The 23165-nt window shown below is 35.5% G+C and overlaps 2 protein-coding genes across 2 annotated transcripts; one reads left to right on the forward strand and one right to left on the reverse strand.

Annotated features, from left to right (window-relative positions):
- Window positions 1-13698: 13698 nt before the first annotated feature.
- LOC144966954 (O-acyltransferase like protein-like) lies at window positions 13699-16188 on the reverse strand. Its single transcript, XM_078903648.1, has one exon. It carries the CDS (start codon window positions 15973-15975, stop codon window positions 13699-13701), a length of 2277 nt encoding a protein of 758 aa, XP_078759774.1. The 5' UTR covers window positions 15976-16188.
- A 2874-nt stretch (window positions 16189-19062) lies between these two features.
- Window positions 19063-22146, forward strand: LOC144967035 (O-acyltransferase like protein-like). Its single transcript, XM_078903792.1, has one exon. It carries the CDS (start codon window positions 19169-19171, stop codon window positions 21512-21514), a length of 2346 nt encoding a protein of 781 aa, XP_078759918.1. The 5' UTR covers window positions 19063-19168; the 3' UTR covers window positions 21515-22146.
- The last annotated feature ends 1019 nt before the right edge of the window (window positions 22147-23165 follow it).

The following is a 23165-nucleotide window of genomic DNA, read 5'->3' on the forward strand; positions in this document are numbered from 1 at the left end:
AGTATTCGTTTTGGTGAAATATTTTTCCTTGTAAATCATCTCTGTTTCTGTCAGTTATGTATAGGTACTTATAGGGAATGAGATTAGCGGAAGAGTAGCGTCCCTTGATTGGACGTCGCCTTACAGAGAGAACTTCAAAATGGTTTTGCGCATGCGTCTCTCTCGTCCTCGCTTGAAGTGTCTCATGCCGCTTTCACCGGAAGCGAGGACGAGATACGCATGCGCACAACCAACATGACGTTCTCTCTCTAATAACTTTTCCTCCGGTGACGTCCAATCAAGGGACGCTACTCTTCCGCTACTCTCATTCACTATTGGACGTGGTCTTTTAACCTCTCACGGTGGGCCGAGAGGTCTATTTTGTTGTCTTCTATCCCTCCCCTATATCTGTTTTCCCTTTCCAGGTTGCTTCTATTTTTGTTCTGGATTGATATATATCGGGGGGGGGGGGGGGGGGGGGGGGGGGGGAGGGGTTCCCTGGTCCTCACAGGAACCTTCATCTTAGAGATAGAGAGAGAGAGAGACAGTATGGATCAGTGGCGGTTCTAGCCTATTTACAGTGGTGGGGCAAAGATGATTCGGTCATATATATATATATATATATATATATATATATATATATATATATATATATATATATATATATATATATATATATATATATATACATATATATATTTTTTTTTATTTATTTTAATTTTTTTTTATTTTTTTTATTTTTTATTTTTTTTTTTACTTATCTTTATATTTTTTTAAAATTTATTTATTTATTTATTTATTTTTTAATAATTTTTTTTTTAATAATTATTATTTTTCACTTTTAAAAAATAATATTTTAACCACAAATAATCACATTCAAAATGAAATGACAATACCAGTAGATTTTAATTATTCCAAACGTAATCAAAAATGAATCAGGAAAGAGAATACAACTAAAAAATAAAGCGACGAGACATAATGCGACAACACCTTGACAATACAAGTCCATTTCGTTCACTCGAAAAATTAAAGATTTGCTTTAATCCGTCAACGGCGAGATTAATATTTCTGTTACATGACTGGTTTTCAGTAGTATGTAGTAACCTTAAAGTTTTAATCGAGAAGCAACAACAGCGATACGACTCGAGTTTCATTCAGAGCTCAAATTGCATTTCACTGCTGTCTTGATGATTAGAATGATTGTGCCGGTGGTGGTAATGGTTGGAATAGTGGTAGCGGTGGTGGTGGTGGTGGAGGAGGATGTAATTATGGTAGTGGTTTTGGTGGTGCTGTTGGTTAGAATGATAGTTGTGGAGACGATGAAGGAAATTGTATGATGATGTTGATATTGTTTTTATTGCTATTGTAGTACTTGTTGTTAATATTGTTGTTGTTGTTAATGATGATGATGATGATGATGATGATTATGATGACAACGACGATGTCGTCGACAATGATGGTTACCATACGATATTACTAAGTTTATTCAATCTTAGACTTTCGACAATAAATCATACAATTTGATGACAACATACATGAAAGTGGAAAAAAAAATGGTAAATGGAACCAAACAATAAACTGATACCATTAATAACCACAAAAAATTCAACAATAGTAATACCACCAATACGTACAATAATAATAATAATAATAATAATAATAATAATAATAATAATAATAATAATAATATTAATAATAATATTAATAATAACAATAATGATGACAATAATAATAATAATAATGATAATAATAGTAATAATAATAATAATAATAATAATAATAATAATGATAATGATAATAATAATAACAATAATAATAATACCACCATCATTACTACTACCACCACCGCTACCACTATCCCTACCACCATCACATCATTATTACGTTTCCAATCATTTTTTCTCGTTTTTTAAAAATTGATATCTATCAAAAGAGACGAAATTCCGGTGATTTTGTTAAAGGGTAGTTAAAATATCTACGATTTTATTAACCCTGAAAACTACGATTTTTATTTTCCTATTTCAAGTAGGCAGGTCTGCTATGACAAGTATCAGTTCCATAGTCAAAATAAGACAAACAAAAACAAAGTTTATTTAATCTTAGGCTTTCGCCAACACTTCATACAATACAATTAAGACAAAACAATGCTACCAATCTCTCCTCATGCATTCGTTAGACTATAACAATAACGACCGTGTTAACTTTACTCCTTACCCAACCAACTAGCTCGCCTCTTCATCGCGAACTATCTTATGTATGTATTAGCTTCAGGACGGGCAAGTACGGAATCTGCCCACCCTTCCGTATTTCCTCTATAACTTAGTTAGAATTCAACTCTCTCCTTTCTCAGAAGAGTATTTCTCGTATACTAATTCAATTGTTGAGAAAACCAAAATGGTGGTTGTATTTTATATATTTATTTAGTCGTGACTTTTGAATAAAAGTGTTTTATTAGACGGAATACAATAGAAAATTGCATTGTTTTGCAAAATTATTTTGTCTGGCAATAAAAATACAGCGGTAATTACTTTAAGAATTAAAAAAAAAAAAACTAACAAATTAATTTGTTAAAAAAACAAAACAAAAAAAAAACAACCCCAAAACAACAACAACAACAACAACAACAAAAACAAATAAGAAAGCAATTTAAATAAATGAGTTTTGAGAAGCACTAAAGAAAACGAGAAAAAAAAGAAAAGTTTAAATGGATAAACAAATATATAAAAACAACACAAATTAATACTAAATTGATATAAAATTAGTAAATTAATAAATTTAATTCAATACTGGAACATTCCCAAAGTCATTACATCAATGGTACCAGCACAAGTAAAGCAATAAATAAGAAAAGGTTCGTTTGCCAAAATCTCTATTTAGTGTTCACTGGTTTATAAGGTGGGCTCATTTGAATTAGCCCGACCTAGTACTAGAGAGGCCAGACAGCAAAAATCGGAGTTAGTTCACTGTCAGACGACGTGACGATGAGTTGACGATGTGGGCGGAGTGGAGTGGTTGGGGGTGGGGGGGGGGGGGGGTGATAAAAAGAACAGGAGCGTATCCTGGTTTATGTATTACGGGATGCATGGTGATTCTCAATCTATCAAAAATACACACAAATTGATTTCAATACGAAGTATCAAGTTTAAGTACTAACTTTTAAAATTATCTAATTTAAATTAGATTATTTCGGACCTGGTAATACAGCATATAACTTGAAAAAACAGGCTGGTATTTGCCCACCCTGCCCATTATTACCAGCCGTCCCTGGTATGGATAGTTCTCTTTGTTGAGAGACGCATTTTTTTTCTTTCTATATTGTTCCTCTGTTATGCTCTCTTATCATTTTTGGTCTTGAATATGTTCAGAAAAGTGAGTGGAGCAGGCACTGATGTTGATAATAACAAGAAATGAAGTGAGTAGGAAAGTGCCAGAAGACATTAGAGAATAAAAATTTCGCGGCGGCAATAGAAGACAATAGAGAATGATTTTTATTCTCTATTGTCTTATGGCACTTTCATTTCTTGTTATTATCTACATAAGGGCCTGCTCCACTCACTTTTCTGACTACATTTTCATCTCAAATACCGGAGCTTACTCAAAGTTTGAATCGTTTGTATGTTACATGTTTGTGTTGAGAATATGACCATTAATCTTCAATGCTGGCAAACAAACTTTGCGACGTTTGTGCGTGTTGAACCGTAGCCATCGTCATGTTATAGCCTGATACTGAAATCCAAAAGGACTGGCAGTTTGACGTCATTATTTGGTTTTTGCACCGCCTAGTGAGTTGTCGTTAGTAGAGCTCATGGAAAGAAGTTATTTCATTGGTTGAACTATTGAATACAACTCACGATTTGTTTTCTTTTGTGGCAAAAGACTGGCATTTTGACGTCATTTTTTTGGTCAGTGTCAGGCCATAACTTTACGAAGGCCACGGTTGAACCCATGACCTTAGAAATCGGAGAGAGAGCGGCTCAGGATAGAAATAGAGTTTGAAACCACCCTTTTGTTTTTGGCGTGGTGGACAGCTCAAGACAGTAGAGCCACGCGCTCCCCGGCCAGATGGAGTTGTACCAGTAAAGGTTCGAGCCCCCATCACCGCCGCGGAATTTTTATTCTCTATTGTCTTCTGGCACTTTCTTGAATATGTTGTACATTGTAAACATTTAAGTGTATCCCTCATAGCGAGATCGTTTGCTTGTGGCTGGATAGAACTTTTAAGTAATAGGTACATTGATAGATTGCTCGTGGAATCTTCTGTTCCCTATTTGAACGAGTTCCTTTTATCTTGTTTTTTTCTTTGGTGCTTTTACCCTCAGATCTACAACTCCTTCCCCTCCCCGCCCCAATCTCCCTTTTTTTCTACTGGCGCGGAAATAACACAAGCATGGTAAAGCCCATAAAAACAAAAACAAAATGAAAACAACAAATATTATGTACTCTTTGTTTTTATTTATTTTTTTTTTTTTGTTTTGGTATAATATTATTTTGTAAACATTTGAGTGCTTTCCTTTTAGACGAAGAAGAACATTTGTGACCCTTCGCCTCAAAACGGTATTAAGTCGGGATGCTTAAGATGTTGAAAATTGAATATTTTAGCCAGAAATATCAGACTTGTGTTGAGTTATTATGTTTTATTGAGGCGAATGGATACCATATTTTAGGGTGATAATGCCAACAATTTATATTTTGACCAGTTTAACATTTAATTCGCCTTTTAAGCATGTGGTTCGTTCCGACATAACACCGTTTTGAGACGATGGGTCACATTTTTACGCTTTATGTCAAGGCATCAAAGCGCTTTACATCCATGGCATACATGGATAGGACCGTTGCCATCGTTAAGTTATAGCCTATTACTGAACTCCAAAAGGACTGGCAGTTTGACGTCATTGTTTGGTTTTTGCACGGCCTAGTGAGTTGTCGTTAGTATAGCTCATGGAAACAAGTTATTTCATTGGTTGAACTATTGAATACAACTCACGATTTGTTTTCTTTTGTGGCAAAAGACTGGCATTTTGACGTCATTTTTTGGTCAGTATAAGGCCATAACTTTACGAAGGCCACGATGAGACCAACCTGGATGATTTTATTCCGGCTACTTTTCACAGTGTTTTCTCTATCGGATAATACTTCAACTTTGTGGAATTTATTGAAAGTAAAAAGTGGGACGTCATAGGAGTTGCACCTCTTAGAGACCAGAATGTCATATTTACTGATAAGAAAAGGCTAACATTCTTAACAAACAATTCTGCTCCGCTTTTGTAACTAAACTAAAAGATAGAACATTAGGACAAGAAAAAACAAAACACCCAAATTATACCAGAGATTGGTGTATCAATCGAGGGCGTTGAAAATTTGCTAAATAATTTAAAAACAAGGAAGGCCGAGGGACCTAATAATAATATTTCACCACGGCTTTAAAGAATGGTAGAAAATGAGATTGACCCTGCGCTGACTAAACTATATTATGACATGTCTCTTAGATTAAGTGTCATACCCCAAATGTGGAAACGTAACATGTACAGCAATTTTCCTAACACCTTTTTTATGGATTGTTTGTACATAAACAAGGGACGCTACTCTTCCGCTAATCTCATTCCCTATAGAGGATTTTACGATGTGCTCCTGTAGTTTACAGCATATACAGATCAAGGAGATTGGGCGATAATTTACAGCAATTTTCCTAACACCTTTTTATGGATTGTTTGTACATAAACAAAGAGTACAAGGGAAAAACCACATATGTCCATTTTTGAAATGTTTGTGACTGCCCTCTTTGAGTGATATCAGGGCATTAACTATAAACTTTCCCTTTATAAATAGAAACTACAACCATAACTCTTTAATGGTTGTATTTTTTTTTTGTTAGATGTTATTTCTATAGAGGGGAAATTTAGACGCCTAACATCACTCAAGGAAATGATCACACGTGTACTATGAATATGTGAGTGAGTTTGTGTGTGTGTGTGTGTGTGTGTGTGTGTGTGTGTGTCGTGAAATTCATAAATGTGAACTGTAGTCTGGATCCTCTATTTAAGGGGCTACTACGACCACGAAGAAGAAGAAGAAATTATAATATCGCCTAACAGGCGTCATGTCTCGTGTTGCTGTCGGCTAGGAACCCATTTGTAAAGCGCTTTGAGCACGTTTGATAGATATTGCTCTTTATAACTGCTCAAGTCTTATCAAATGATATTTTGATTTCATTTTCATTGTCAAACCTAATTTTTTTTTTCGTAGAAAAAATGAGCAATTGGGATATATAAACTAAATTCCCAATAATTTTTTGGGGGTCTGACAGCGGTTTTAGACATCTTTACATTGTGTCATGGGGCTTTGTTTTTCATATTAGACTTTCTCAATAGTGGTACCCTTCTTTTCTAAATATAGCCTTCTCAACACCTATCATTGGAGATTCCAGGCAAATCACCAATACAAATGCTATCATATTTGATGCAAATAAAAACCCTAAATAGTAAATCACTATTACTGTATCGTTCAAATACATCAGCTGATCTAAATTCTGATAAAATATGAATATTATAGGGACGTGGATCAGATAAACCATGTAAGACAAACGTCCCAATACCACAAACGGAGACCATGACAGCAGCGCATTCACGGGACCTCCGTATCCAGCTTTACAGGCAATGATAATCCAACTCACACACACTCCCCATGCACTTCGAGCAACAGAGTTGTAAAGAGATGCTGCTGCAACACTGCCTGTATCTTCACCGGTTATGTCCCCTCGCAGTCCGTAGATGTCTTCTATCCCCTTATATTTGTTTTTCAACATGCTTTCTGTCTTTGTCTTGGAATGAGATTACTTGGTTTTGTCCTGGTCCTGGCTAAGAGGGAAACAGTCAAATGTATAGTTAGTGTTGGGAGGTGATATTTTTTTCCTTCTCATCATCTCTCTGTTGTTATGCACTGTATTATGTTTTCTTTATACTACATATGATTTGTAAAACATTTGAGTGTGTTCCTCTTAGCGGGGACCTGTGCTTGTGTCTGGATGAGACTTTTAGTTATCTCAAGCTAAGTGCTTTGATAGTGTGCTCTTGGAATCTACACCCGTTTCTTATTTGAACCAATTCTCCTTTGTCTTACCTTTTCTTGGGTGCTTTAATTGTTATTTTAGAACTTTTGACTATTTCATTTTCTTAATTTTTACTGGCGCTGATATAACCTTAATGTGTTGCAAACGCCGTAAAACTATTAAAAACAAACAAAACAAAACATCAAAAGCCAGGTGACGTCTTTTGACTTCCTGTATTGGCTGGAACAGTCACTTGTTATATCTTCCGTCTATCCCCCTATATATCTGTTTTCCTTGTTGCTTTCTCTCTTTGTCGTGGAATGAGAGTACTTCGTTTTTGTCCTGGCCCTGACTTGAATCTTTGCCTAAGATATATTAGATAGTATTCGTTTTGGTGAAATATTTTTCCTTGTAAATCATCTCTGTTTCTGTCAGTTATGTATAGGTACTTATAGGGAATGAGATTAGCGGAAGAGTAGCGTCCCTTGATTGGACGTCGCCTTACAGAGAGAACTTCAAAATGGTTTTGCGCATGCGTCTCTCTCGTCCTCGCTTGAAGTGTCTCATGCCGCTTTCACCGGAAGCGAGGACGAGATACGCATGCGCACAACCAACATGACGTTCTCTCTCTAATAACTTTTCCTCCGGTGACGTCCAATCAAGGGACGCTACTCTTCCGCTACTCTCATTCACTATTGGACGTGGTCTTTTAACCTCTCACGGTGGGCCGAGAGGTCTATTTTGTTGTCTTCTATCCCTCCCCTATATCTGTTTTCCCTTTCCAGGTTGCTTCTATTTTTGTTCTGGATTGATATATATCGGGGGGGGGGGGGGGGGGGGGGGGGGGTTCCCTGGTCCTCACAGGAACCTTTATCTTAGAGATAGAGAGAGAGAGACAGTATGGATCAGTGGCGGTTCTAGCCTATTTACAGTGGTGGGGCAAAGATGATTCGGTCATATATATATATATATATATATATATATATATATATATATATATATATATATATATATATATATATATATACATATATATATTTTTTTTATTTATTTTAATTTTTTTTTATTTTTTTTATTTTTTATTTTTTTTTTACTTATCTTTATATTTTTTTAAAATTTATTTATTTATTTATTTATTTTTTAATAATTTTTTTTTTAATAATTATTATTTTTCACTTTTAAAAAATAATATTTTAACCACAAATAATCACATTCAAAATGAAATGACAATACCAGTAGATTTTAATTATTCCAAACGTAATCAAAAATGAATCAGGAAAGAGAATACAACTAAAAAATAAAGCGACGAGACATAATGCGACAACACCTTGACAATACAAGTCCATTTCGTTCACTCGAAAAATTAAAGATTTGCTTTAATCCGTCAACGGCGAGATTAATATTTCTGTTACATGACTGGTTTTCAGTAGTATGTAGTAACCTTAAAGTTTTAATCGAGAAGCAACAACAGCGATACGACTCGAGTTTCATTCAGAGCTCAAATTGCATTTCACTGCTGTCTTGATGATTAGAATGATTGTGCCGGTGGTGGTAATGGTTGGAATAGTGGTAGCGGTGGTGGTGGTGGTGGAGGAGGATGTAATTATGGTAGTGGTTTTGGTGGTGCTGTTGGTTAGAATGATAGTTGTGGAGACGATGAAGGAAATTGTATGATGATGTTGATATTGTTTTTATTGCTATTGTAGTACTTGTTGTTAATATTGTTGTTGTTGTTAATGATGATGATGATGATGATGATGATTATGATGACAACGACGATGTCGTCGACAATGATGGTTACCATACGATATTACAAAGTTTATTCAATCTTAGACTTTCGACAATAAATCATACAATTTGATGACAACATACATGAAAGTGGAAAAAAAAATGGTAAATGGAACCAAACAATAAACTGATCCCATTAATAACCACAAAAAATTCAACAATAGTAATACCACCAATACGTACAATAATAATAATAATAATAATAATAATAATAATAATAATAATAATAATAATATTAATAATAATATTAATAATAACAATAATGATGACAATAATAATAATAATAATGATAATAATAGTAATAATAATAATAATAATAATAATAATGATAATGATAATAATAATAACAATAATAATAATACCACCATCATTACTACTACCACCACCGCTACCACTATCACTACCACCATCACATCATTATTACGTTTCCAATCATTTTTTCTCGTTTTTTAAAAATTGATATCTATCAAAAGAGACGAAATTCCGGTGATTTTGTTAAAGGGTAGTTAAAATATCTACGATTTTATTAACCCTGAAAACTACGATTTTTATTTTCCTATTTCAAGTAGGCAGGTCTGCTATGACAAGTATCAGTTCCATAGTCAAAATAAGACAAACAAAAACAAAGTTTATTTAATCTTAGGCTTTCGCCAACACTTCATACAATACAATTAAGACAAAACAATGCTACCAATCTCTCCTCATGCATTCGTTAGACTATAACAATAACGACCGTGTTAACTTTACTCCTTACCCAACCAACTAGCTCGCCTCTTCATCGCGAACTATCTTATGTATGTATTAGCTTCAGGACGGGCAAGTACGGAATCTGCCCACCCTTCCGTATTTCCTCTATAACTTAGTTAGAATTCAACTCTCTCCTTTCTCAGAAGAGTATTTCTCGTATACTAATTCAATTGTTGAGAAAACCAAAATGGTGGTTGTATTTTATATATTTATTTAGTCGTGACTTTTGAATAAAAGTGTTTTATTAGACGGAATACAATAGAAAATTGCATTGTTTTGCAAAATTATTTTGTCTGGCAATAAAAATACAGCGGTAATTACTTTAAGAATTAAAAAAAAAACTAACAAATTAATTTGTTAAAAAAACAAAACAAAAAAAAAACAACCCCAAAACAACAACAACAACAACAACAACAAAAAACAAATAAGAAAGCAATTTAAATAAATGAGTTTTGAGAAGCACTAAAGAAAACGAGAAAAAAAGAAAAGTTTAAATGGATAAACAAATATATAAAAACAACACAAATTAATACTAAATTGATATAAAATTAGTAAATTAATAAATTTAATTCAATACTGGAACATTCCCAAAGTCATTACATCAATGGTACCAGCACAAGTAAAGCAATAAATAAGAAAAGGTTCGTTTGCCAAAATCTCTATTTAGTGTTCACTGGTTTATAAGGTGGGCTCATTTGAATTAGCCCGACCTAGTACTAGAGAGGCCAGACAGCAAAAATCGGAGTTAGTTCACTGTCAGACGACGTGACGATGAGTTGACGATGTGGGCGGAGTGGAGTGGTTGGGGGTGGGGGGGGGGGGTGATAAAAAGAACAGGAGCGTATCCTGGTTTATGTATTACGGGATGCATGGTGATTCTCAATCTATCAAAAATACACACAAATTGATTTCAATACGAAGTATCAAGTTTAAGTACTAACTTTTAAAATTATCTAATTTAAATTAGATTATTTCGGACCCGGTAATACAGCATATACTTGAAAAAACAGGCTGGTATTTGCCCACCCTGCCCATTATTACCAGCCGTCCCTGGTATGGATAGTTCTCTTCGTTGAGAGACGCATTTTTTTTCTTTCTATATTGTTCCTCTGTTATGCTCTCTTATCATTTTTGGTCTTGAATATGTTCAGAAAAGTGAGTGGAGCAGGCACTGATGTTGATAATAACAAGAAATGAAGTGAGTAGGAAAGTGCCAGAAGACATTAGAGAATAAAAATTTCGCGGCGGCAATAGAAGACAATAGAGAATGATTTTTATTCTCTATTGTCTTATGGCACTTTCATTTCTTGTTATTATCTACATAAGGGCCTGCTCCACTCACTTTTCTGACTACATTTTCATCTCAAATACCGGAGCTTACTCAAAGTTTGAATCGTTTGTATGTTACATGTTTGTGTTGAGAATATGACCATTAATCTTCAATGCTGGCAAACAAACTTTGCGACGTTTGTGCGTGTTGAACCGTAGCCATCGTCATGTTATAGCCTGATACTGAAATCCAAAAGGACTGGCAGTTTGACGTCATTATTTGGTTTTTGCACCGCCTAGTGAGTTGTCGTTAGTAGAGCTCATGGAAAGAAGTTATTTCATTGGTTGAACTATTGAATACAACTCACGATTTGTTTTCTTTTGTGGCAAAAGACTGGCATTTTGACGTCATTTTTTTGGTCAGTGTCAGGCCATAACTTTACGAAGGCCACGGTTGAACCATGACCTTAGAAATCGGAGAGAGCGGCTCAGGATAGAAATAGAGTTTGAAACCACCCTTTTGTTTTTGGCGTGGTGGACAGCTCAAGACAGTAGAGCCACGCGCTCCCCGGCCAGATGGAGTTGTACCAGTAAAGGTTCGAGCCCCCATCACCGCCGCGGAATTTTTATTCTCTATTGTCTTCTGGCACTTTCTTGAATATGTTGTACATTGTAAACATTTAAGTGTATCCCTCATAGCGAGATCGTTTGCTTGTGGCTGGATAGAACTTTTAAGTAATAGGTACATTGATAGATTGCTCGTGGAATCTTCTGTTCCCTATTTGAACGAGTTCCTTTTATCTTGTTTTTTTCTTTGGTGCTTTTACCCTCAGATCTACAACTCCTTCCCCTCCCGCCCCAATCTCCCTTTTTTTCTACTGGCGCGGAAATAACACAAGCATGGTAAAGCCCATAAAAACAAAAACAAAATGAAAACAACAAATATTATGAACTCTTTGTTTTTTATTTATTTATTTATTTTTTGTTTTGGTATAATATTATTTTGTAAACATTTGAGTGCTTTCCTTTTAGACGAAGAAGAACATTTGTGACCCTTCGCCTCAAAACGGTATTAAGTCGGGATGCTTAAGATGTTGAAAATTGAATATTTTAGCCAGAAATATCAGACTTGTGTTGAGTTATTATGTTTTATTGAGGCGAATGGATACCATATTTTAGGGTGATAATGCCAACAATTTATATTTTGACCAGTTTAACATTTAATTCGCCTTTTAAGCATGTGGTTCGTTCCGACATAACACCGTTTTGAGACGATGGGTCACATTTTTACGCTTTATGTCAAGGCATCAAAGCGCTTTACATCCATGGCATACATGGATAGGACGTTGCCATCGTTAAGTTATAGCCTATTACTGAACTCCAAAAGGACTGGCAGTTTGACGTCATTGTTTGGTTTTTGCACGGCCTAGTGAGTTGTCGTTAGTATAGCTCATGGAAACAAGTTATTTCATTGGTTGAACTATTGAATACAACTCACGATTTGTTTTCTTTTGTGGCAAAAGACTGGCATTTTGACGTCATTTTTTGGTCAGTATAAGGCCATAACTTTACGAAGGCCACGATGAGACCAACCTGGATGATTTTATTCCGGCTACTTTTCACAGTGTTTTCTCTATCGGATAATACTTCAACTTTGTGGAATTTATTGAAAGTAAAAAGTGGGACGTCATAGGAGTTGCACCTCTTAGAGACCAGAATGTCATATTTACTGATAAGAAAAGGCTAACATTCTTAACAAACAATTCTGCTCCGCTTTTGTAACTAAACTAAAAGATAGAACATTAGGACAAGAAAAAACAAAACACCCAAATTATACCAGAGATTGGTGTATCAATCGAGGGCGTTGAAAATTTGCTAAATAATTTAAAAACAAGGAAGGCCGAGGGACCTAATAATAATATTTCACCACGGCTTTAAAGAATGGTAGAAAATGAGATTGACCCTGCGCTGACTAAACTATATTATGACATGTCTCTTAGATTAAGTGTCATACCCCAAATGTGGAAACGTAACATGTACAGCAATTTTCCTAACACCTTTTTTATGGATTGTTTGTACATAAACAAGGGACGCTACTCTTCCGCTAATCTCATTCCCTATAGAGGATTTTACGATGTGCTCCTGTAGTTTACAGCATATACAGATCAAGGAGATTGGGCGATAATTTACAGCAATTTTCCTAACACCTTTTTATGGATTGTTTGTACATAAACAAAGAGTACAAGGGAAAAACCACATATGTCCATTTTTGAAATGTTTGTGACTGCCCTCTTTGAGTGATATCAGGGCATTAACTATAAACTTTCCCTTTATAAATAGAAACTACAACCATAACTCTTTAATGGTTATATTTTTTTTTTGTTAGATGTTATTTCTATAGAGGGGAAATTTAGACGCCTAACATCACTCAAGGAAATGATCACACTTGTACTATGAATATGTGAGTGAGTTTGTGTGTGTGTGTGTGTGTGGTGTGTGTGTGTCGTGAAATTCATAAATGTGAACTGTAGTCTGGATCCTCTATTTAAGGGGCTACTACGACCACGAAGAAGAAGAAGAAATTATAATATCGCCTAACAGGCGTCATGTCTCGTGTTGCTGTCGGCTAGGAACCCATTTGTAAAGCGCTTTGAGCACGTTTGATAGATATTGCTCTTTATAACTGCTCAAGTCTTATCAAATGATATTTTGATTTCATTTTCATTGTCAAACCTAATTTTTTTTTTCGTAGAAAAAATGAGCAATTGGGATATATAAACTAAATTCCCAATAATTTTTTGGGGGTCTGACAGCGGTTTTAGACATCTTTACATTGTGTCATGGGGCTTTGTTTTTCATATTAGACTTTCTCAATAGTGGTACCCTTCTTTTCTAAATATAGCCTTCTCAACACCTATCATTGGAGATTCCAGGCAAATCACCAATACAAATGCTATCATATTTGATGCAAATAAAAACCCTAAATAGTAAATCACTATTACTGTATCGTTCAAATACATCAGCTGATCTAAATTCTGATAAAATATGAATATTATAGGGACGTGGATCAGATAAACCATGTAAGACAAACGTCCCAATACCACAAACGGAGACCATGACAGCAGCGCATTCACGGGACCTCCGTATCCAGCTTTACAGGCAATGATAATCCAACTCACACACACTCCCCATGCACTTCGAGCAACAGAGTTGTAAAGAGATGCTGCTGCAACACTGCCTGTATCTTCACCGGTTATGTCCCCTCGCAGTCCGTAGATGATGGCAACTGCAGAGATTGCTGTCACGCTCCATCCGAGGAGGACATTCCACCACTTCATGGAAAGTGGTCTCCCTTTATGAATCGACAATATATATCCCGCAACGATGCCAACTATGAATGGACCAATGCGACACCATGGTTTTGTATAATATTCGTAGAGCCAGTCATATTTCACTTCGCCTTTTAGTATTTCTTTCAAATTGAGACCTATTGCGGGCCAATCGTTTACAGTTGACAATACACCCGTAGAAATCCACGAAGCCAGAAGAAACACAAAACAACTACACAAGCCAGCGAAGCGATGGAAATAAAAAGGTACCGTCATTAAAGGACTCAGTACGAAAAATTGCATGTCGTTCGACAGATACCACGAGTGTCCAAAACATATATCGCGTGAATCTACGATGTTGTTTATATACAGTAAATTTGTCCACCAACGTGTTTCACACGCTGATTTGTCAATGGGTTGTTCAAAATTTCGCAGTGGCCCTTTTATGAAATACTGCTGAAAGCCAAGGTAGATCAGGATAACGAGCATGTAAGGTGGAGTCAGCCTCCAAAATCGATGGAAATAAAACATCGGCCAATTCAATTTCAATCCTTTTTGTAAAAGCTGTCCAGTTGTGATGTAAGATGTGAGTAATCCGCTGATAGTGAAAAAAGTGTCCACAGAAACAAAGCTGTTTGCAACGACATCAAAGGTCCACCGGTTTAGAAATTTACTATAACTGCTTGCAGCATTGAGAGTGTACCCTTGGGCAAAGACGAACGTGTGGGCCAGAACAACCCATGAAATACTAAAGAAACGGATGCCGTGGATTGATTCCAGAGAATCTGCTGATTGAGAAGTATCAAGAATCCTTTGTCCATTGGAATACACAGAAAATGACATTATAACCTTGATCAAAGCATTATGACCATTAAGAATACGTTTGTTACCCGATGCATCACGAAGAGACTTTGTGTCTGGTGACTTCTGTTCATCGGGGAACATCGCTCGATCCTCTCGATCCGTCGAATGATGTGAGCTTATGATTCCATTTGGTTTCTTTATATTATTTTCTTTGTAACGCAATGGGAATTGAATTAACACGAAATCAAAAAAGGTGCCGATAATTATCATGAGACCTAAAATAAACAAAATGACGATGGCCGCGATTGTAGCCGACGTCAAAACCGTGGCATTAGTCAAATGGTGAACAAACGCCACAGAGACGGGCACATTTGCGGTCTTAAAAATTTCGGTCCCCACGGATTTGACTTCTTCCTCAGAACACGAATCGGGTAGACATAACCCTATTTGAATCAACATCGGAAGTGTTTCTGATTTCAGGGCCACTTGAAAATATCCTCCTCGGAATCTATGAGTACCTTCAGGTGACAATTCTTGAGGCGCGAATGCCGATTTACATTGGTCGAAATTCCCAACAAAGTTTAGCCATCCGCGTGTCAGAGATAGTCCTGGTTTGCCTGTAGCGTCTAAAAATTGAACGGCCCAGCTCTTTTTACCCAGCAAGCCAACGAGCAGGCCTCTTGTATCATTGACACAGGTTGATGAATGATTAAACCTGTTCCTCTGGAACTTATCTAAACCCATAAGCACGTTAAGCATTCGACTGTCTTTGGTACCATTGTGATGGTCAGGATAAAACTCGTCCATGATAAAACTCTCTATTATTTGGAAAGTCCTGAGAACATGGAAAATATCAACACGATCACTCTCGTTACTTTCAATTTTACCCTTTGTAATACTGGCATGTGAAGGCATGGTCGAGTTCACATTTGTTGTCTTTACAAGTGTGATGATTGATGAAAACACTCCCAGAATTAAGAAGACGACGAAACATTTTCCAACTGGCCATCCCATCTCGACTTAGATTGATAGCATCGAGAATTGGGGGGAAAAAGTAAAAGTTGAGCACGACTATTTGAAAATGTTTAAATGTAGAACGGACTGTTTGAAAATGTTTAAATGTAGAACGGACTGTTTGAAAATGTTTAAATGTAGAATGGACTGTTTGAAAATGTTTAAATGTAGAACGGACTGTTTGAAAATGTTTAAATGTATAACGGACTGTTTGAAAATGTTTAGATGTAGAACGGACTGTTTGAAAATGTTTAAACGTAGAATGGACTGTTTGAAAATGTTTAAATGTAGAATGGACTGTTTGAAAATGTTTAAATGTAGAATAGACTGTTTGAAAATGTTTAAATGTATGTAGAATGGACTGTTTGAAAATGTTTAAATAAACGGAGAACGGACTGTTTAAAAATGTTGTTTAAATGTATAACGAACGCGTCACTTGCTATTGCATTGACTGATATCATGAACATTTTTTCTAATTATATATACTTATATACCCCTTTTACTAGTTCACGAAATCGCCTTAAGCATAAGTAGGCTAATCCCAACCCGTTCAAGTTAACTTGACATCAATAGATTAGAATCGCGTTAAACTATACGATTCTTTGTAAGAGAAATTGACTTGTAGGCCAGAGCCAAATGTTTATCGCTTTTTTATTTTATTTTTTTTTTATTGCCTTTTGCTTTTGGTCTCTAACCCCACCCAGCCTTTCAAAAAATAAAAAAAAAAGGAAAAAAAAAAAAAGAACATGACGTCAAATTTTTAGTTCTGGCATTCATTTATAATTTTTTAAAAACCTCTTTACTAACATTATCTCATCGTACTTAGGGTGTAAAATGAGTACCTGGCCATTAACAACGTTGTCTCTGTCGGGAAAAATAATGTAATAATATATAGACGTCATGTTTCGTTTTATATGTTAAGTGCTGTTGTTGGCTAAGGACCCTTTGTAAATCGCTTTGTGGGTCAAATACATCATTATGATACGTATTATGAAAGGTTATGTAACAAGTGTATTCTTTATTTAAAACAATGAGTTATTTTACTATCAATTACGTTTATATACTTGATTAAAACTCCTGAAAATAACAAGTGAAAAACCAGTAGGGGCCATTCAAAATGTTTAAAGTTATTATAACTACGTTTTTCGTCATTTCCGGCTGTCCTCCCCAATCAAGATATCAAAAACAAAATCTTGATAAATAACAAAAGGTTTTGATGACAACTACCCAGACATTATTTTTACTCTAATTCAATACAGAGATAGAGGTCAAGCTCTCTCTCTCTCTCTCTCTCTCTCTCTCTCTCTCTCTCTCTCTCTCTCTCTCTCTCTCTTTTTTTTTTTTTTTTCTCCAACTCACTCTCTCCCTCTCCCGATTTTCGTGGGGTTTTGTGTATGTGTGTGTGTGTGTGTGTGTGTATGTGTGTGCGTGTGTGTGTGTGTGTGTATAGGTGTAAGCCCCCAACACTAATAGGAAAAATAAAACTCCTCCGAAATGAAGCCCAGCATAAAGCCGGGCATTCTGCTTATCTTTTATTGACTGGGTTAAATTTAAATAGAAGAATAATCTCCACAAATCACACGTTCGGAAAAAAAACAAAACAATTATAGATACCCATGAGACTCATGCGTAGTAGTAGTAGTAGTAGTAGTAGTAGTAGTAGTAGTAGTAGTAGTAGTAGTAGTAGTAGTAGTAATAGTAGTAGTAGTAATAGTAGTAGTAGTAGTAGTAGTAGTAGTAGTAGTAGTAGTAGTAGTAGTAGTAGTAGTAGTAGTAGTAGTAGTAGTAGTAGTAGTAGTAGTAGTAGTAGTAATACTACTACTAGTAGTAGTAGTAGTAGTAGTAGTAGTAGTAGTAGTAGTAGTAGTAGTAGTAGTAGTAGTAGTAGCAGTAGTAGTTGTTGTTGTTATTGTTGTTCTTGTTGATGTTGTTGTTGTTGTTGTTGTTGTTGTCCATTGTAGGGAGTTGCAGTCGGGAGTTTTTGTGTTGTGTTCGTTGTGGTCTAGTTGTCGTGGTTCTTGTCTTACGGGATTATCTTGTTATTCTTATTATCATTCCACGAGGATCTTGAAGGAGTCGTTAATCCCAGCGGTGATAAGATATTAGAGGGATTTAGTCGGCGAAAGACGAGGAAACAGATAAAGCAGCTCGTGGGCCTTTGCATATTACGGTCTAGTCTTTATACAATGTGGTTATAATGATGATAAAAATAATACATAGTTATGATTTTGGTGATGATGATGATGATGATCATAATAATAATAATAATAATAATAATAATAATAATAATAATAATAATAATAATAATAATGATAAATAATAATAATTAAAAATAATAATAATAAATAACAATAAAATAATAATAATAATAATAATAATAATAATAATAATATAATATAATAATAATAATAATATAATAATAATAAATAATAATAATAATAATTAATAATATAACAATAATAATAATAATATAATAATAATAATAATAATAATAATAATAATAATAATAAATAATAATAATAATAATAATAATAATAATAATATAATAATAACCACACAAAAAAAACCCCAAAAGACAATCAAACAAAAAACAAAACAAAACAAAAAAAATGAAAACATGAATACATCACTTGGATTCTAGACAGACGGCAGACAAATATTTGCGACATCTTGTTGGTTAGTTCTATCGCTGAATGAAACCATTTTTAAAATTACTTTTTTTGGTAAACGACTAGAGAAATGGTTTTGAGCCGAAGACGTTCCGTATTTGGTTTATGTTCTTTTTCAAAGAGGTTATATTCATTTTTGTGCATGACATTTTACAATCCACATCTTTTAGCAGCTCTTCTAGCAGTGGAAATACGTTTAATCGTTTAAAAATAGTATAATATGACTTTGGCGGATACAAGATATCAGCTGAAGAAGATTAAGGACTTCCGTTTATGACAAAATATCGGACAAAGGTCATCTATCAAGACCAGCTCTTCAAGAGGTCACTATCAGCAGAAAGTAGGGACACCATGTAACCTTGCATAAGATAAAGTAAAATAAGTGCGCTTTTGACGAATGGGAGACGTCGTTTGGAGATATACTTACCGTAATACTATAAACCTTTTCCTGACTATGAAGTTGTTATCATTAGGTTCTGAAGACTGTGTCCATAGGACTACCATATTTTATATGTTTAACACTCATGAAAGCTGAACTGTACATCAATACATTGAAAATGATGCACACAGGAAAATTAATTATATTTTTCTGCCTGTGCACGTTGAGTTCGACATTAACAGCAAAGCATGGTTCGAATACATACTTGGATGTGTTGCGTGATTCTATGAGTAATAGGGGTGTAATGGATAAAGCAAAATTTGCCAAATCAAGTCTCCGAAATGCTGACGTCCTTTCGATCTTAAAGTTATTTCACAATATTGAAAATGATATCCCAAAATTTCTGGATCTGCGTTTGAATCATACTGATGAGACCATCTTTTCTAATGAGGATGAATTATTTAGTATATTTGGCGTGGGTGGACTCGGTCAGAAATTATTTTCGAACTCGTCTACATGCGTCAACGATACAGGAAGGTTAGTTGTCGGATTACTGAGAAAGGAAAACTGGGCTATTCAGTTTTTTGATGCTACAGGCAAACCGGGGCCATCTTTGACACAGGGACGACTGAATTTTATCGGGAATTACGACCAATGTGTGGCGGCCTCCGCACCTTTACAGTTACTAACTGGTGGAAAAAGTGCTTATAAATTTCACGGTGGATACTTTAAAGTTGGACTGAAATGGAAATCACTTCCAATATTAATTCAAGTTGGATTATGTTTACCCGATACATGTTCTGAGGAGCAGGTCACTTCATTCGGTTCAGACATTAGCAGGATGACCAATGGTTCCATCAAAGTAGCTTTTGCGTACCATCTTACAAATGACACCAGAATCACAACAACCACTATAATAGCTATCGTTATCTCCTCTGTTATTGGTTTGATGATGTTCCTTGGGACTCTTTTTGATTTAATATTTATCCAATGTTCATGGAGGCATCAGGGAAATCTAGATATAAATACGGAAAACGGAACAGTCAGTCCCAAAGACAGCTCTGCGAAGAATGGCGATATTGTGATGAATGTTGGTGAAAACAATGTGAGCTATCCAGGAACATCAAGGTCCAAGACTAAACAAAGCAATACCGAGGGGTTGAATGGAGTCGCTGCAAATATTTTGATATCTTTTTCTATTTACTCGAACAGTAAAAAGATTCTGAACGTTTCCCAAACCCCGGGTTCTATTGAATCAATTCATGGCATACGTTTTCTTAGCATCAGCTGGGTGGTTTTAGGACACACCTACTTCTTTTCAAGAGCATATGGAATAAATCTCGTTACAGCATTCCCGGAGTATTTCCATCGTTGGACTTTTGACGCCATTATAAACGCTCTCGTTTCGGTCGATACCTTTTTCACTCTAAGCGGTTTATTGACCTCTTATTTGACAATCGGGCAACTTTTGAAGAATGGCCCAAAATTGAATTGGCCACTGTTTTATTTCCATCGCTTTTGGAGACTGACACCACCGTATATGCTCTCTATTCTTCTATACCTTGGTTTTCTGCAGTATTTCGAAAAAGGGCCTCTACGGTCAAATCAGCAACCTTCGGATAAATCCTTTTGTGAGAAAAACTGGTGGACAAATTTGCTTTACATAAACAATTTAGTCGGAGTGGATGAGATGTGTTTCGGACATTCATGGTATCTGGCAAATGATATGCAGTTTTTCGTTCTTAGTCCTCTGATGATAGTTCCGTTTTATTTCCACCGCTTTGCCGGAGTATGTAGCTGCCTCATCTTCCTTCTTGCTTCTTGGATAACAACTGGAGTTTCTTCTACTTTAGAGAAGTGGCCACCAACAGGACTCGGGTTAAATACTCTTGAAAATCAGGCTATAGGCCTCGGCAATCTTGATTTTTTCCACCACTACTATTTAACTCCATGGTGCCGGATTGGCCCTTTCGTTGTAGGTGTTCTTGCCGGATATATTTTAGCGATTAAGAAAGGGAAGCCATTCTACATGAAGTGGTGGGTTGTTGCTCTCGGTTGGATTACGGCTGCAGCCTCCGCTTTAGCAGTTCTCTATGGGCTCAAAGGGGACATAACTGGAGATGCCCCAAGCAGTGTTGGCGCTGCAGCTCTTTATAATTCAGTATCCCGCTCTGTATGGGGAGCGTGTGTGTGCTGGGTTATCATCGCGTGTACAGCTGGTTATGGAGGTCCCGTAAATGCCCTACTGTCGTGGTCTCCATTTGTGGTGCTAGGACGTTTGACTTATATGGTATACCTCTTGCACATTCCAGTTATCTCTATATTCTATCAAAATTTGGATCAGCTGTTTTATATGAATGATACGACAATGTCAATTTACTTCCTTGGATTATTGGTCGCTTCAAATCTGGTTGCATTTGTGGCTATGCTCGGTCTAGAAAGTCCAATGATTGGCCTTGAGAGGGCTTTTCTAAAAAGAAACAAAAAGTGATTTGATAAGCACATAAAAATTAAGTGCTCCAAAGGGTTCTGTACTTGGTCCCATTTTATATACATTGTATACTTGCCTTTGAGTTTAATTAAACGAAAGCATGACATCCATTATCACATGTAGTATGATGTTGACACTCAACTTTACAAAAGTATTAATCATCAATAATCTTGATACTCTTTAAAATGTTATTGGAAAGTGTGGCCATTCTGTCAAGTCCTGGATGATCAAAAAAAAGCGCGCGCACACACACACACACACACACACACACACACACACTATATATATATAACAAACAAATTAAAACTTATTGTAGAAAAAAAAACAACCCAAATAATTCTGTACCACAGATTCAAAATTAAACTTCTTCAGCCCAGCACTATCACTATCGGTGACATCGATTGTCATCTACCAATTCGGCAAAAAAAAAAAATAATTGGTATTTTGTCCACGGAGTAACATATTGATCACAATGTCGGGCCTATGTATATGAATCTCCGTAGGATTTCTCTCATGAAATCTTTATTATCGGACGAGACCATTAAAACTTATATTGTCTGTAGTTATGTCTAGGTTGAACTACTGCAACTCATTTTATGAGGGCCTCACTGACACGAAAATAAAAATAAAAATAACTAACTAAAAACAGGTCAAAGCTGTACAGAGAGATTGGTTTTTGGAAATACTAGATTCAACAAGGATTAGCTGATTGGCCATCACCGGCTTCCAGTGAGGGCAAAGAGTGATTACAAAATATGTTTGTTTTGTTGCATATCATTGGATTCTACTGCTAGATGCTCCTATCTACATTCAGAATCTTTTGGTCCCTTATGAGTAACCCAGTACGCTTAGATCCCAAAATCCCAAAACGATTAACACATCCCAAACTCCTATTTATAAGGTTTCAGTGACAGATGATAGGGCAAATTTTGACCACAAAACATGAAATACATTACCTCCGTCCTTGAGGTTCGCACCAGTACCAGTCTTCCGAGGTTTAAAAGACATTTGGAGACACACTTATTCCAAGAATACTTGGGAAAGTTTTTTGGGTTTTTTTTTTTTTTTTTTTTTTTTTTTTTTTGATTAGTTTTCTTTTTTAACTGTTTTTTTTTGGGGGGGGGGGGGGGGGGGTGGGTGGTTTGTATATGTATGTAGATATCGTGTTTATATATATTATATATATATATATATATATATATATATATATATATATGGATGCAAAAAGAATGTTTATATTTTTAATGAATGATTACTCATTGTCACATCGCCATGAGACTTAGGCGAATGCAATTATGCTGGAATGGATAAACAAAATAAGGAAATTAGATTTTTTAAAGTAGAAAATCTAATTAAAAAATAAATAATAAAAATAATTTTTAAAAAATATAATAAAAAATTAAATGAATAAATAATAAAATAAAATAAAATAGATAAAATCAAATAAATATATAATTCCCTTTATTCATCCCGAAGGGGAAATTTGTCTTTAGGGTCTATTCCAATTGAAGACTGGAATAACCCAGGTGTCAGCCGCAGTGCAGCGCCGCAAAGTGAGCTAGGGCTAGGTGACTTGCTCAAGGCCACAAAGCGCAGCGGCGGGTGATCGAACTCGTTACCTTTTGGGTACGAAGCAAAGACCGTACCGCTG

Source organism: Berghia stephanieae, chromosome 3 (genome assembly GCF_034508935.2).
Source record: "Berghia stephanieae isolate SIO BIC M18660-M18661 chromosome 3, UCSD_Bste_1.3, whole genome shotgun sequence".
NCBI classification, from domain to species: domain Eukaryota; kingdom Metazoa; phylum Mollusca; class Gastropoda; order Nudibranchia; family Aeolidiidae; genus Berghia; species Berghia stephanieae.